The 17,699-nt window shown below is 43.2% G+C and overlaps 1 protein-coding gene across 19 annotated transcripts in view; it reads right to left on the reverse strand.

Annotated features, from left to right (window-relative positions):
• The window catches only part of NRXN3 (neurexin 3), a 1,366,589-nt gene that overhangs the window by 42,408 nt on the left and 1,306,482 nt on the right, over positions 1-17,699 (reverse strand). For 10 of the 19 annotated variants that reach the window (XM_065404055.1, XM_065404062.1, XM_065404056.1 and 7 more), the window contains one exon: positions 10,799-10,883. In XM_065404055.1, coding sequence (XP_065260127.1) covers positions 10,799-10,883 — 85 coding nt within the window. The remainder of the gene's footprint in view (positions 1-10,798; positions 10,884-17,699) is intronic. The other 9 variants (XM_065404047.1, XM_065404046.1, XM_065404048.1 and 6 more) reach the window with 1 other exon arrangement.

Below are 17,699 nucleotides of genomic sequence, written 5' to 3' on the forward strand. Positions count from 1 at the left end.
AACAGAGTTCTAGCCAGGTAACAAAATGGAAGGGCGAGGGAGTGATGGAGTGGTACTCCTTCTCCTCCTATAGTCCCTTTAATCTTTGTTGGCTGCTGCTTCTTCCTTTTCCCTCACACTTCCCCATCCTCTAGATTAATACCCTCACAGATAAATCTTCTGCTTATCTGTAACACCAAGGCAACAGGAAGGCAAGCTGCTCCTCACAATGTGCTTTGTGATTGTACCGGAGTCTAGGGATGAGAGGGGAGTGGAGTATCCCTTTCCCATTCAATCATTAGTTCAGTGGTTCTCAAACCTTTTTTCCCACAGACCACTTGAAAATTGCTGAGGGTCTCGGTGGACCACTTAATGATCTTTCCAAATGTTGTTTGTACCATTAGCTAACTATTGTAAAGCCCTTTGGATAAAAATGCTATATAAAAAACCCCTTAATAATAATTAACTTTTTTTGTTCTACAAATAAAAGCACACAACTCATATTTTAATATCAGTAGCCTTATCTTTCTAATGCGATGGATGTGCCCTCTCTCCCCCACCGCAGCAGCCCCCGATCTGGGGCTGGGAAGGAGGGGTCTCTCCCCCGCCACAGCAGTCACAGAGCTGAGGCTGGGAAGCGGGGGGGGGCTCTACCCCGCCACAGCAGCCACAGAGCTGAGGCTGGGAAGGAGGGCCATTTCTCCCCTGCAGCTTCAGCCCTGGAGCTGGGAAAAGTCACCTCTTTCTCTGGCCACTGCAGCCCTGCACATCCCAAATTCCCCCCACCCCACTTCCCCCTCCTACCTACCCCCTATCCTCACCAAGGCCACCACCTCACCTTACATGTGCGTCTTCTCCAGAGTCCAGGCACCTAATTAGTGGACCCATGTCTATGCGGCTCCAATAATTAGGTGAGTGGGTGGCCTTTCATTCTCTCATGTGCGGCCGCCCAGGTGCGCACCTTAGAGGGAACTATCTGCGGACCACCTAACGGAGCTCTGCATTAGCTTATTTGCTGAGACTGCTAAAAGGGAGCTCATCTATACCCAGATCCTCAAAGTTATTAGGCACCTAACTCTCATTGATTTGAAATCAATTAACTGATTTCATAGGCACCTAAATACCTTTGTGGATCTAGGCCCTAGTGCCAGTTATGATGGTGGGTTTTTTTTAACATGGTCACCTTTCCCAGTAGGAAATGGACAAAGAATGTTTCACACAGACCACGAAACAGCCCAAGGTGGGGAGCAACTTCTGGTTCCTACTAAAGCTAGTTGAAAATGAAAGGGACCAAAGGGAGCCCTGTGCATGACCCCCAGGCATTGCAGATTTAACACTTTCAAGGAGTAGCACATTGTGGCCGGGTCAATACAGGAATGGTAGTTGGCATTACCCTCCTAACTGCTGCTACACGTTCACACACATGTATCTACTTGATATGAAACGTACAATGTCTAAAAACCATTGTTTCAACAAGAAACCATAGCAACTAATAGCAACAGCAGGCCTTGGCTATTCATAACTCAATCATGATAATAAGGCTTAGAACTAATACACTAATCATTATAACACTTTGTACTAGTTAATAATACTATCACACTGTTATATAGTAACTTTCATCTGAGTAGCCAAGATAATTTAAAATGATTAATCAATTAAGTCTCAACTGCCCTCCACCCTATCACCCGAGGTTATGTAGCTAAGTATTATTTCCTTTCCCCCACTTTACAGATGGATGAAGTGAAGCATAAAATGGGAAGGTCACAGAGTGAATCAGTGGCAGAGCTGGGAAGAGAACTCTGGAATCTAGACTCCTGATCGTCTGCTCCAACAACTACACAACACTCTGCTGGCCAATGAAGTATGTCACAACTTGTCCAAGCTAGCAATGTCTGCTCCTGGAGAGACGATGAAAGCAGAAACTGAAAGAACATTTCAAGTATCAGTAAACCATTTATGGCCTTATCTAGGATAAAATGGAACAGAACAGGATTGTATATAGCACTTCTTATGCCTCCATTATCTCAAACAACTTTACAAACCAGAAAGCTAAACAATGACTACGCAATGACTGTATAAGGCAAACTCAGCAGCCACTCAACCTCGCATCTGAAAACCCAGCTCTGCTCTTTCTGTCCGTATGTCACTCCAGCAATAAAGATTCTGAAGTTGGAACTTAGCTGACAATGTTCTGCTGATCTGTAAGGCAGAATAAACTCCAGCTAACCTTCCCAGAGTTGTGTTGGATCCACAGGAGCCAGGGACGGCTCCAGGCACCAGCGAAGGAAGCAGGAGCTTGGGGCGGCCAATGGAAAGGGGCGGCAATTCGGCGGCAGGTCCCTCAGTCCCTCTCTTCCTCTTTGAGCTGCAGCCGAAGAGGAAGAGAGGGAGTGAAGGACCCGTCGCTGAATTGCCGCCGAAGAATGAAGCGGCGCAATTGCGCCGCTTCATTCTATCTGTGTGGTTTGTTTTTTTCCGCTTCGCCGCTTGGGGCAGCAAAAAAGCTGGAGCCGGACCTGTCAGGAGCTTACAATAGCAAAACAATTCAGTCTTGGTGGCAGTAAAAAGGGCAGACATGACTCGATATACAGGGAACTGTTCTGTGGAGTAAAGAGGCAGTGTTCTTATGGAGTCCCTTTCCAGACTACAACTGCATTATAAATTTTAGAAAAAAATTAATATATCAATACATGAAATTGCGTGTGCAGAGTGCCACACTTTTTTTCAGCATGCCAAAAAAGGCCCCTCTAAATTTCACATATAGCCTCATTGCAGGTAGCTTTTCCCAGAGACTAAGCTAGCTGAGCATAGACACAGCATGGCTTCGCTAGAGTGTTGGCATATGGAAATGCTGTTCTTGTACAAAGAAGTCACTTTACTGTTAGGTCAGTAAAGCAGTTCTAAGTGAAATGAAAACGACAAGGGTTGGCAAGTACTTTCCAGCTGCAAAATTTGTCTCCGTTGACAGGTTATAAAGGCACCTTATGATTTCCCTACTGCAATCCGGGCATCAGAATGTCAGTAAAAGCTTTTTGCCCCTTTGTGGAATTCCCTTCAGGGAAGGTTAAAAGGGAAGGCGGAGGAAGGGGGGGTGGGGGAGAGAAGTGAGAGAGTGCAGGGGATTCAAACAACATCTAACGAACAGAGAACAGAATCACATAACAACACTGGAACAATGGACTCCAAGACACACTGACAAGACAGATGGACACAGACAAGACACAAGATCGCTACCAAGATTTAAAAAAATAGGAAAAAAACCCTAAAAATAAATAAATATAACATTGAGACTGCAGAGGCAGCCACTGGTATTGGCACAACTCATCCAAAAAGAGTAAATTATAATTCAACTAAAAATAAAAGTTAAAAATAATCTCCCAAATCATGCACTATAGACTTGCTGGGTTAGCCTGACTGCATAGCTCTGATGAAACACGAAATGGCGTCATCACAGCTCATGCACAGATTAATGAAGGCCATGGTTAGTTAATCAGCTAAAACTACAGCATGCCACAAAAAATGATCTTACACTGACCCAGAAATAAAGATACAACAGATATTCTGCACTTGCAATAAAATTCTTTTTATGCCATCTGCAGTTTGTAGGGGTTTTATTGTTGGAAGGGTTTGTTTTGTTTTGTCTTTTGCGGGGGAAGAAGAAGCAGTTCTTGCTTTTTTTTTTTTTTTTTTTAAATGAAAAGAAATGTAAAAAGGGGGAGGTGACAAGAGAGGGTCTGCGCAGAAGCAAAAAAAGGAAGGAAAGAAAAGGGAGAATAAAAAAAGGCATAGGGGGTGAGAATCTTCATTCTTTTGCACACAACTTTCTTGGGATGTCTTTTTTAATCTGGAAGTTTGGATTTTTAGGATGGCAAGAAAAGATTTTGTTGCCTTTGTTGGATTGCAGAGCTATCTCGCTCTTGCGAGTTGATTTAATCATTATTTTGTTGGAATTACTCCAAAAATACAAACCAAAAATTACAACAATAACTTTAAAAATTAAAAAAATAGCAGTATGGCAGCATCATGATTCAAAAAAAATTTAATCAAATAAAGGTAACCAAAATATCAATCACCAAAAACTCATGCGGCACAAGATGATGTGAAACGACAGAAAATGTTCTTCAAATATATACAACGTATATATCTATCTATATATACATGGAGCCTTCTGTGTATATATCGATGGATATATCTGTATAATTTTTTATTCTCCCTGCCCCCCTCCTCCCCAAGGATAAGTGGCAGATGAAACTATTGCTTGAAAAACAAATAAATAAATAAAAGGAAAAAAGGGGAAAAAACCCTCCAAAGAAAAAAAAAATAACGTGCTTTGTTCACCAAGAATTAACAGTATCATGCATCTGTCCATATCAGTGGATGCTGGGGTTAGATGAGGGCATGAATTTCTGTGTAAACATGTGATTGGATGATAGGGACTATTGCAGATATTGGTCTCACATTACTTTAGTATATATACATATGTATATATATATAGTGTATATATAGATCTAAACTATATAAACTCGAGGGGGTGTTTGGGACTTATATAGAAGGATCAATACCCTGAAAACCAAACCCAAAATAAAAATATAACATAAAAAGGAGGGTGGAAAAAAAACCATAAGGTTCTGCATGAGTGATCAGTAAAACTTGTTGTTTTGTTTTGGCCATAAAAAAAATCTGTAGCCAGAAAGTTCCATCAAGCAGTCTATTGCCATTACAAATGTCACCCCATGTAATTCTGCCCCACAAGGATAGCCCTCATTTCAGACCCACGCACCTGGGGCCCAATCCTGTATTCTCTCTGTGCCCCATGTAAGCCAGTGACAGGGTTGAGGGAGGCAAAAGTCAAGGTCTTAGTATCATTCCACTCTGGCTGCTGTGAATGACTAATTGTGGAAATGCAGCCTCTGGAAGATGAGGTGGATGGTATTTGTGCTTGAGAAATGAGGCCTGTGTCCAGATTTACATCGGGCCCTTCTGTTCCCCTGGTCTCTCTTTCACTTTGGGTCCTTTGCGTTCTGTGTGGCTGAGGAGTTGAGAGCTATGCTGCACAATTTGGGCCCAAAGTCTCCCCTTTGTGAGTGTGTGGCTCACACTAAAGGCAGTGGGTACCATTCACACACATTTAAGGGCAGAATGTGAGCCCCAGAGACTGAAACAGGGTTACATTCATTTTGCCTGATGCAGGGTCTCTGGTCAGAGGATTTGACATTGAGGGGTGAGCAGCAGAAAATGTCTCACAGAGCTCCTGCTGGAGATGGGGGTGAGGGAAGGCAGCTTTCAAATCCACTGGGTTCTCCATAGAAGCCCTGTGGTGCTAGCTGAGGGAAGGTTGCGCTGAATCAGCATTTCCCCTGATTTTCCTACCCATGATTCCTTCCCTTCCAGCACTGTGCTTTTCCTGCTGGCTGCTTGCCTGCAGACCCCTAGTGGAAGAGACTGTGCCCTGCCCTGCTGCTTTCTGCAACTAAAGCCTGTGTCCTTGGCAGACTTTCCACTGTGGAGCCCTCGCACTCAGGGTTACATTGACAGAAGCTGGATTAATCCATGGATCAGTCTGGCGCATAAAGCAGTTGTGTGTGTATATTGGCTTCTGTATATATAGATATATGTGCCTACTGTGTAAGCTGTGTATATATGTCACACACACATACGTAAATACAGTAGATGTTTTAATGTTTCAGGGCATGAATTACAGGTCTTTGGGTTTCTGCTGAAGGTTTAGCACACTGACTCCCTCCTGGGAAAAGCCTTCTGGTCTGATTTGCTAGAGTCAGCCTGAGGTTATTAAGTTTTTTGGATGAATGAAATACACTGAATAAATTCTTCTTGAAAAAGGCTGGGAAAGTCAGTCAGGCTAGTAAAAACTAGAAGCCTGCAACCAAAACAGTTAGAAACCCACTATCTGTGTGAACCCAGGGGGCCTGGGAGGTTTACCTCATAGCTGTGGATCATTCCTAGAGGTTATGTTACAGGATCTTGGATTACTGGCAAGTGTTTGGGTATTGTTGTTTTGACTAATACCATAAGTGTGCTGGGCTGCACTTCCAACTCACTGCCCAATTATATGCATTTAATCTGAGTCAGTCCCAAAGGGTTATAAGGACAAACTTGACGGATGAAAGGGTAATGGTGCTGGGTTAAAACAGCAGCTGTTAAGAAAAGAGAACTATGATTTTCAGGACACTGGAGGCTGTGTTAAAGGCAGATGAGATTTACTCCTCATTTTGCTGGGGCCTTATAGCTCAGACACACAAATACCCTCCAGGTTCAAACATTGCACAGAATAGCCTTAAAAATCTTCCACCCACTGATTGTAGCTGCATGATCAGAACAGCACAGTGGCTGCCTCTTTCTCCAACATGCCGTGCCAAGACACTGGACCCAACTTTGGGGGTGTGAGAAATCTGAACCAGGATCTGGAACTGAATTGCACAAATGACTCCTACTTCTAGAATGGGCCAAAACAACACCTTTGGCCTGAGCACCCAGACTTTGGGAGTATTTGAAAACCAGACCCAGATATAAACATGGTGTCTTTGGTACATTTAGATTATAACAAGCAATTCAGCGCTAATGCAGAAGAGGGAAATCTCTCCATTTTGGGTGACTTTCTCCCCAGGACCCTATGTGCCATTTAAGTCCTACTTTACCCCTGTATTCGGGTTTTAAGTGGCATATGAGAGGTATTTAGGGCACTAGGATGAATGTCAACTTTCTTATCTTTAGTCCATCAATCACCTTTCTGTTATTACTTTTCACAGGGATTGTTATTAGACTCATTTATGGTGCTACCACTGCTTTTTAGGTACACTTCCATAGGTATGTGTGGTTACATGACAGATGGTCCCAAGCTCTATCAGAGTCAGGACAGGAATGTCAGGGACCTGCAACGTGCAGGTTGCAGGATCCTAGGAGCAGTAAGTTTGCCTTTAGAGGTACAAGCTGCCTGCCATCCCTGCTGTGCTGGGAGCTGGCCAGCACAGCCCCGATTCGAAAAAGAGCTGGAGATGGAAATTTCTTTTTTATCCATCTTTTACTTTTAAAGAAGTGGGCTAGAGGTATTTGGATTCAGAGTAGCTGTATGTTGAGGTTCAAGGTTTGGATTCAATGCGGAATAGAGCCTTGGGTTCAATGGTGCTGACATCTCACAAGTAATTCTCATGACATTTTTGACCTCAAAGAGATGCAAATCTCATGCTTTTCTGCCATCTTTAAACACATTCAAACCAGAATCTGAAAATGGTCTCCCCTGGGTGTCGGATTGGACCCAGAACAAAAATCATAGGAATATATTTGGCTCTGGGGATTGGAGTCTGACTCACATGAAATCTGAAAGGCTTTGAATTGAAGGAGGAGACTCTCTCCTGACCGTGACTCATTGTGCTTGTGTATTGCACAATGACCTTACTCTGGTATGCATCACATCTCACAGCTGCAGCGGGGTAACCATTTGTGTGCAGTAACCTATAGGTTACTGGATCATACCTCTGGGGGTGAAGCGAGGCCATGTCCTGGCATCTGGAACAAGCTCAGGGGCTTTAAAGGCTACCGATTTTCAGAGGAACATGTTGGGGCCTGAACTGAGTTTGTCATTTAATTTCCAATTTGTTGCAGAACTGAACAGGAAAGCCACAGGGTGGTGTAAAATACACTGGCCTGCCAGCAAAACAAGAGGAAGCAACTTTAAATGAGTTTGATTAAAAACACAAATAAAACCATCTGGTTCTTTCTCTCTCTGGGGTATCCGCTAAAGCAAGAGATCCTTGCAAATGGCCAAATCCTGCCCTGGCTCGTGAAGCAAGAGGGTACTAAGACATGTCCAATGCACCCTCCACTACAGGGGACTGCTGACCAGGGCAGGATGGTTCAAGGGACCCATGCACTTTGCTGCTGATTTCAGAAATACCAAAAGGACCATTCTACTTCCTTTGAAATTGGGGGGTGGGGTGGGTTCTGACACTAAGGATATGTTTACACTAGAAACGTTATAGCGGCACAGCTGCACCACTGTAGTGCAGACACTTGCTACAGCATCAGAAGGGGTTCTTCCATCTAGTTCATTCCTTTCTAATAAATCCATCTCTCCAAGAGGTGATACCTAGGTCAACAGCATAAATCTTCCATTGACTAGGAGTGTCTACACCAGGACTTTAGTCAGCTTAATTACACTGAACAGAACATGAAATTTTTCACAGCCCTGAGTGATGTAGTTAAGCTGAACTAACTTTGTAGTGTAGACAGAAGATATCTAATTGAGGAGTAAAGTGAGCCCCAGCTAGCACTTGGCCACAGCAGCATACTTGCTATCCAGTGGAGGAGTGACCATAAGTCTTCAGATCATAACTCTGTGTGTGCGTGGGTCTGGTACATTAGCCATTCACCTCTCCTGGCACCATGGACTGATATAGCCCTGCTGCTTCTCCCTCTACTGACTTTGCACACTAGTGCTGCTGAGAGGATTTAACCCCAAGTGCATAAGCGAGCATCCACAGCAAAGATCACTTCACAGTGGGCCAGTCAACTCCTCCACTCAGAGCCAGTGTAAATCCTGAGGAACTCCACTGACTTTAGTTTATCACCTTACTCCCTCAATGAGGCACTAGGGAGGGGTAATCTCCATTGTATATATGAGGCACAGAGGTTTTGGGGCCAAATTTTCAGAAGTGCCTAAGTCACTTATACTTTCAATGGGACTTTGGCCCCTACAGGTCAGATGTTCAAAGGTATTTAGGCACCTAGTGGAATATTTCAAACTATTAATGCAATGGCTCCTTTCTTTTTTAGAAGCCTGCTCCCTCCAGGCTTGACTCGTTCATTGATGCTACATTCTCAGAGTCTGTGCCATCACAATTCATCACCATGAAAAGATCTGTGACACAGACTGGATGTTTTTTCTAAAAGTTCTGCTCTAGGAATTATTTTGGGGAAGTCTGTGTTATAAAGGAGATCAGACTAGATGGTCACTTTTGGCTTTCGAATCTATAAATCAATGACTCTATTGCAATGTGACTGCAGGAAATGGACAAGAGGAGCAGGCTGATAAAGATAGGAAAATGCTTCCATTTTGACAGTCAAAGAAAAAAAGAAAGTTTATTGAGATCTTTGAAGATTAGTAGGGATCTTTAAATGGATGAACCATTAGTTTCTGTTTCTTCAGTCCGTGTATGGCACTAAATTCCATGGCCCTGCCTTAATGAGGCGCCACTGTGCTGATTCCCAGTGACTCACTGCTGCCCGTCTCTATGGTAGGTCTTACTGTGCCACTGGTACCCACCTCTGAGTCAACTGTTTACATGCTAATCTACTCTCATGATTGCCAGGCTGGGATGTAGAACAGCCTTAACTCCACTGTAGATTATAGAAGACGTGCTGAATGCCAGGCAGTGGGGCACTGGTTGGTACAGCTGAGTCTGGTTACGTATCCCCAGCTGCATGAAAATGTTGGAACAACAGGTTTCAACTACCTGCCTGGCTAAGTGCATAGGCCTTTATATTGATCTGGTAGAAGGGATAGAGGCTCTACCATTTGCTTGCATCTGCCTGAGTGTCTCTGCCTTCCCTAGTGGTTCCACTGTGGAATTTCCCAGCTACAGTTCAAAGCCATGTTAGTTATTGAATGACCAAGTCCTACCAAAAAAAAAAAAAAAAAAAAAAAAAAAAAAAAAAAAGCAGGCTGCCTATGAAAGGTGGAAAAGAAATATGAAAGCACTATCTTTGGGTGACTTTTATTATTATGACTATATTAATCTGAAAAGCTTCAGGAAACTATGAACAGAACATTTTATGGGTTTTTTTTTTAGCAAAAAGAAAAATAACCCCAAACAAATAATAAATCAAAACAAAACCAAAAATTAAACAAACTATTTATGTGTTTCACCTTTAATGATGTAAGAGTCTAACCAAACTCCATTTTTTTATGTACACAGAAATTCGATGATATCTGTTCTCTATTATATAAATGCTTAACTCATGGCAAGCCTCAAAAAGATGACTTGAAAAAGTCTGTAAGAAATAAAACAGACTGCAGTTGCCTTCTGGATATCACATCATATATATCTCACCAGAAAGTAAAGCCATCAAACCATCAAAATGTATCTGGGTCTAAAGGGAGAAGTCGAATCAGTTTCAAATGGCTACACTCCTGTTGACTCTTAATGGATACATTTTGAAGCATCATTGCAGGTAACATGGCACAACTTAATACTAATTTTGCATTTACTGTGATACTCCCCGAGTTCTCTAGGCACACAGAGAACAAAGTTAGTATGAATATAGTACCATGTTAACTGCATTCAGAATCCCATGGACAAATATATTTTTGCAGCATATCTTCAGAATGACGATTAATGAAGATTAAATAATATTGACCATTCATTATTGCCCAACTTTAGTTTCTCTTCTCTCTTTTTTGTCCCTCAGTCCCTCCACCTTTAATATATACTTTGGACCACATCCATTTCTTCCTCTCCAATAGAGCAGCACAATGGCTGCTACAAATATGTAGCACAACTGTTAACTATTAATTAATTAGGGGCTGGTTCCAGGAAGTTTGGCTTCCTGTGAAAACAGCTTTCCATTAATTGAGAGGTTGTTACATCTTTGTCTTTTGTTATTGCCAACTCCATGGGATCTGATGCTTGGCTGTATAAATTTGTATTTTATATACTATATATATATATATATATATGTATATGTATATTACATATATAGCTATATATATGTATACATTCACACACACACACGCACACATATATATATACGTATGTATTGTTTTTTGCAAATGAAATAAGAAAGCAAGCAAAACAAGACTGACCTGACTTACCTGTACTCGGCTCACATTCAATGAGGTCTTCGTCATCGCTGGAACATTCAGCTGATGAAACAATGTCATCAGTGGTCTAGCACATGAAGGAAGGGAACAAAGAAGAGGGGGGAAAAAAGTAAAAAAAGTGATAAGACGTTTGTTACCCAAAAGATTGTAACAGAGGCAGTTTACTCTCCTGGGAAAATATTTTCAATTGCATCTTTTTAAAACGCTTGGGTTCTGTTCAACATTCCAGACACGTCTAGATATTATACACCTTCCATAATGCTGGTTTCCATTATACCAGGTAAAATTATTCCACTGTGCTGCTGAATATTTCAGGTATGTACAGATACAGTGTCCCTGCTATGCTGTTTAATATACCAAGTTGAACCTGTTGTGCTACTGAACAGACTAGGTACACCCACGTAAAACACCCGCTGGGCTGGCAAATGGTCCAGATACAGCCAAAAGTACCAGTTACAGTATGTCCAGTTAGAGCACATCTGGTGTTCTGCTGAAATACCACACAGGTCCAAGTAGAAGGCATCCATTCTGCGTGTGAGCATACTATGGACTTCGAGGTTGAATGCAGTTACTGTACAGCTCAACATACTAGATGCTTTCAAGTAACAGGCACCTCCTGTGCAGCCAAATGTATCAGCTGCCCCCAGAGAACAAGCGTGCTGTGCTGCTAAGCACATCATTTGCACTCAGGCTGAGGGCACCTGCTGCTCTGCTAATCATTCCAGGTAGAATGCACCTGCTGCAGGGGGGAACATTCCAGGTATACCCAGACAGAGCACAACTGCTGCACTGCTAAGTGATCCAGGCACAATGCTTCTGTGCCACTGACCATTCCAGATAAGTCCACATAGTACAAAGTATAGTTTGGTCTGCTAACTGTAGAGGGATTGAGTCGAATGGTAATGGACCGGCAGCAGTACAACAGGTGGGAAGGAAGATCGGGCATTGAAAGGCTTAAGGCAAACTAAGAATATCCCTGGCCTTTGTGAGTTTCAGTATGTTACTTGCAGTTTCCAGCTGGTAATTTTTTTGTTGTTGTTGCTGGTCTAATTAATGAGCAGCATGTACTGCAGTGTGTTAGGGAGAAGTGTAATGGCTTCTCTCCCCAGCAGCAACTCCTTCATGTAATTGCTATAATTAGTTGAATTAGTAATGTGGACCATTAGGGAGATTTTGTGGCAGCCTCCGGACACAGGTTATAATGTTCCTGCACATAGTACAAAATTATCCTACCCTCAGCAGTGTCAGCTCAACCTAAGCCTGCCACTGAAACAGTCCCTCTTTCCTGTCCCTTCCTGGCGCGGTGCAGAAAGCCGCAGATTAGACAGAGCCATGGGATCAGTGCAAGGACTTGTGAAAGATCCATGTAAGAACTGTCCTTGCTGGGGCTGGCACAAGCTGCTACTTAACTCATAGAAATTCAAGAGGAGTGTAATTTTCCTCAGTACATTGTACTTAGGTTCCCACGAGAAGTGTATTCTTCCTGGGGACTTCAGGTCACTACAAATACACAACTCCTCATTCCACCAAAGGACTCTCCCTTTTCCTCAAAAGGAGCGCTCCCTTAGCTTCCAACCCCCCATATGACTATCTCAAAGGGCTCTTTCTCAAGAAAGCAGCCAGCCCCAGGCTCCTTACCCAATTGTTCTTTACCACAGAGCTGTGCTGGACTTGTGCCAGGAAACCTCTGCCCCCACACCGGCCTCTGATGTGCGCACACGCCACTCTCCCTTTCTGCTTCTTGAGCTGAGAGAGGGAGTGGGAGCCAGTAGGGGAGGTGAGGCAGGGAAGCCCTGATCTAATCCCTCCTCCTTTTGGCTGCAGAATATCTCTCAACCCAGAACACCCAGACACTAGTCACTAGCCACTCACAGGTTGCATCCATTGGTCATTTTCCTAAGGGTTACACTCATCTAGTAGGGTTTTTGCTGGAGAATCCAAGTGCTAGCTGAACATTGCTCTTCTTCCTGTTTAGTATATTAAGAAGTTAGTCAGTACATCCAGGTAGAACATACCTGAGGTACTGTTGAATGTACCAGGCACTTCTTCACACAAAACTCTTTCTGAGCTGCTGAACAAAACGATTACCTCAAAATAAGTCACACCTGCTGTGGTGCTGAAGGTATCAGGTCCAACCTAACATTTCTCTGATTTCAGTGAGTTAGGGTAGGCCATGGAATAAGAGTAGGAGTAAGGGGGTGAAATTAAGATGTAGAAAAATAAAAGCTGAATATCTATGAGGCTCCCATAGAAAACAGCCCATAGTTAGAACTGGAAGTCCCATCACATGAATCACTTAATCTTGGACGTGACAGACAGAGGACTAGGAAACATTTGGAGGGCACAACCCTGCAGTGGCCCCTGGGGAATGGATTACATGGGACCTATGAAGGTGATGCTTTGGAAGAGTAGCTAGTTAAACAGGCATCAGACCACCTACTCTATGTATTGTGTTATCTTTGACTATGCAAATGGCCTTCTTAGGAGCCAGGCTGAGGAAACAACAGTCTATTTATGACCTTTTTGCTCTGGACTTCCTGAACCATATGTGACATTCTTGAGGTAGAAGAATGTAAGGAACTTCAAGTATCATGTACAAAGAGATCTTGTTGGCTTTGGTCCCAAGGTTCTTTCTTTGGCTGAACTGACATCTTCACAGGGGTAGATGTTTTGTTGAAATGCTAAGGCTGATTTCTCACTTTAAATGAATTGGCTAGAATGCCTGTCTGTTCAGCACAGGGTGGGCAGAGGAGGGATGTGCAAGACATATGTTTGGTACCTATAATCTTTTGAGCATCGCATATATTGCACAGGCCACATATGTACATCCCCTAGATCAGTGGCTCCCAAACTTATTCCGCCGCTTGTGCAGGGAAAGCCCCTGGCGGGCTGGACTGGTTTGTTTACCTGCCGCGTCCGCAGGTTCGGCTGATCGCGGCTCCCAGTGGCCGCGGTTCACTGCTATGGGCCAATGGGAGCTGCTGGAAGCGGCGGCCAGCACATCCCTCGGCCCACGCCGCTTCCAGCAGCTCCCATTGGCCCGGAGCAGCGAAACGCGGCCCCTGGGAGACGCGATCGGCCAAACCTGCAGACGCGGCAGGTACACAAACTGGCCCGGCCTGCCAGGGGCTTTCCCTGCACAAGCGGCGGAACAAGTTTGGGAACCATTGCCCTAGATAAATGGTTTAAAGGGAAAAGGCTTATACAATTCTGATGCTTAACTGAATTCTAATGATTTACTGCAAGTGGCTTTCCTCTGTCACCCCACCACCTTCCCAATACTAAACACTGTGTTTTAAGGTTATCTTTTTTAAAATATGTAAGAAAATCTGGGGGCCTTGAGAAAGGGGCCCACTAGAGCAGACAAGAATCAGGCAAAATGCAAGCAGATGGTGCCCAATTCTACACCTAACAATCCTGCCGGTCCTGACCTGCAGCACGTCTTGCTATTCCAGGACTGCTCTCCAACACAACACACCTCAGTCCTGACCAGCTAACTCACCCTCCACCCCAACTGCAGCCACTGATAATGCCAGACTATGTGATAGTTTTGTATGTACAAAAATGAGGATTAGAAAGAAAGGCCACCAAAGCTAGTATAATTTTTTGACCAAAGCCAAGATTGCTAGAAACAACAGGAAGAACTAATTCAGTAAGCCGTCTTGCCACCTACCATCCTGTATTATTTTCCCCAAGACATGCCTTATCCTTCCATCGCTATTTGTTTTCCCAATGCCTGCCCATGTTGGCTTTCCATGCACTTCCTTCAGCTCACATACCCTACATATGAATCATACTAGCTAGTATTTCAATGAGGAGGAGCAGCAAACTAGAGCAAATGAGCCCCTTAGGAGACCAGAAAGCCTTGTAGCTGGAATCTGTCACTTCAAGACCATCTCATGAGACCAACATGACCTTCACAGGGTGAATGCAGCTTTACAAGACAGCATGGTCTAGTGGAAAATAAGCATGGGCCTGTTGGCCAGGAACTCCTGGGTTCTATTATGAGCTCTTCCACTAACTGCTTGCATGGCCTTAGGCAAAATCATTTAACCTCTCTGTGCGTCTCTCCCCGTTTGTCAACTGAGGTTGATAATACTCACCTATCTTCCAAGGGGATTGTGAGGATTAATTAGTTAATGCCTGCCCAGTGCTCTGAAGATGCTAAATGCTTAGTATTATTATCTACGGGCAACTGCACACTAACCACTTCAGGTATCTAATTACTCCATAAGGGCTTTCTAGTCAAAATGATATGAACAAGGCATCTCCCTACAAAGTGATGTTTTGTGCTTTCATTTGAGAGAGTAATAGAGAGAAAATATTTGCCTGCCCTGTACATTAGCTAAATTCTATATTAAAAAGAATAATTCATGCTATCCTATTTTAAAATATGGATTTCATTTTTTAATCCCAGCACTGAAATTACTTGGCCCTGTATTAAGGGCCATAAAACTAAAGATAGGTATTATAATAACTTTCAATAAAATCTCTCTCTGGCAGGAACCCTTTTTATTCCTTCCCTGAAAGATTTTTTATTGCATTTATATTATTTTTTCTCTCTCCCTCTCTCCAGTGTTTATTGAAATTACCTTGGAATAAAACCAGGGCAGGAGAAAGCTCAAAACTCTGCATCCACCCTTGAGGATTTATTTATGGGCATATTTACCTTCCCATTCTCTCAATTTCATAGAAGTGACTCCCCATTCCCTCCAATGAATTATTGTTTCTGTAATCACCTGCTTCTAATTATTCACTCCAAGGGCCTCTTCAATCTTGCCTTGGTGATGGTTCTGCATCTTGGTTCATTACTATACATCACTGCTATTGAGAAGGAAGTCTGGCTGGCATGGCAAAGCCTGGTCAAGACAATTCTGCTCCCCTTCTCTCCCCAAATGCACAAAGTCTCAATTTATGCCTCAGATGCACAACCTTTGCCCCTTTGTTCCATGCAAAGTGGCAGGCTCTGAATACCCACTTCCCGCTCTACCGCTGACGTGCAATGCTTTTGGTCACCTTGCTCCCTGGGTGCACCATTATTTGACGGAGATTAAGCACAGGATAAAATAAGCCCTGCCACGAAACAGCTTTATGAAATTATAAATAACGCAACCAAGAATGATGGAGTTCTCATTGCCAGTAAGAAAGAAAAGAGAAGAACCCATAAATATTCCCTGAGTCCAACAGACAAACTGCTCCACAGTACTTTCTTGGTGGCAGGTTCACTCTTTAAAGGAGTATTAAATTCTCCTAGCCGCCTGCCATTTGAATTTCTCTCCCCCACTGCATGCCTTACTCTGAGTCCAACACTGCACTCCAAATACATTTTTCGGTTTCTTCGAATGGGAGAAGCGCAAGTCCCATTGTCACTGAGGAACCAAAGTTTAAATTTAATCTAGGGATGGCTCAATCCAAAACCCTGGGTCCAAACATTTCCCAACGTTGGGGACATTTGGTTGTAGATCTGCACTTTGCATCTTCTTTGCATCATTATCATGAGCTGACCTGAAACCCTGTATTTGAACACCCCAGAATATTCAGATGCAAATCCAAATGTGGATCAGGTATCTCTCTAATTTAAACCAGGGTTGGCTAAACCAGTTCAGATACATTAAAGAGCATCCCAAACCTTTCCCTAAATTCAACCCAAATCTGTGAAATTTTCATGATGTTTGAAAAAGTCTCAAAAAGGTCTCCTGAACTCAATTGCTTGTCTCTCTCCCCTGTCACCATGCCACTATACTTCCTGGCTCTGTGTCAGACCACAAGTACTGGTATTCCATAAGAGTGACTGGGCTCAGGATATTTACCGGGCTTGTCAAAACTACAAAGTGGGGAAGCCTCTTAATCTCTCATGATAGCCTACGCTGGTATCATTTCAAGTCTGGGTACCACACCAAAGAGACTCTGATAACTGAACATTGTCTCTTTAAACATGGTACTAGCATGCTGTCATACCTGGTAATCCTCACTTATTTAATGGGAATCCTCACCTATCCTGTCTATGCCTTAAGCCTTTTTTTCCTTAAGTTGTTTCAAACTTTTCCATTTCATCTTTGCAAAATGCCTCGGAGGTGGTTACATTATCGCATGTCTGGGAGATTCAGTCTGGACCTGCACAAACTACTACATCCAGATGGAAATAATGTACAACATATGAGTGGGGAATACATGAAATTGGAGCTTGTAATATGACAAGATAGCAACAAAGATGTTGCAGTTTTGTTCTGTGTGTATGCAGCAGAGGCACCAGATCAAAGGACAGGGAATTGGTAGTCCCTCTCTGTGCAGCTCAGCTGAGGCTACAGATGGAATAACTGGGCTTTCAATATGTATCAGTTTCAACAGAGCTGCACCAATTTACATCAGCAGAGAACATGGTCCACTATTTTTAGTCTTGGGCACTTCCATGCCAGAAAGATATAGACAAATAGGAGGGAATTTTAGCAACACTAAACACGCACACCTTGGCTAAAGAAGGACTAACAGAAGCACGGTAAGTGCCTACAAGTATCTCAAGGGTGTAATAAACATCAAGGAGGAAGAGGAATTATGTAGGGCGCTCCAACACGGTATTTGGATGAAATTAAGCAAAAGAACATTTAGGATGACAGCCAGGAAAAAATTCTTGACAGTGAGCTCTCAGACTGTGGAGCAGACTACTCAGGGAAGTTCTGGAAATCATCAACATTGAGGCCTTGTCTATATTAACCCTGTAAGTCAATTTAAGATATGCTAGTTAAGTTACGTAAGTTACATAACTAATATCGATTTACAGCAGTATCTACACCGTGCTATGTCGGCAGGATACGCTCTCCCATCGACATAGCTTCCACCTCTTATCGAGGTGGCGTACCGAAGTGGACAGGAGAGCGCTCTCCCA

Source organism: Emys orbicularis, chromosome 4 (genome assembly GCF_028017835.1).
Source record: "Emys orbicularis isolate rEmyOrb1 chromosome 4, rEmyOrb1.hap1, whole genome shotgun sequence".
In the NCBI taxonomy this organism is placed as follows: Eukaryota; Metazoa; Chordata; order Testudines; family Emydidae; genus Emys; species Emys orbicularis.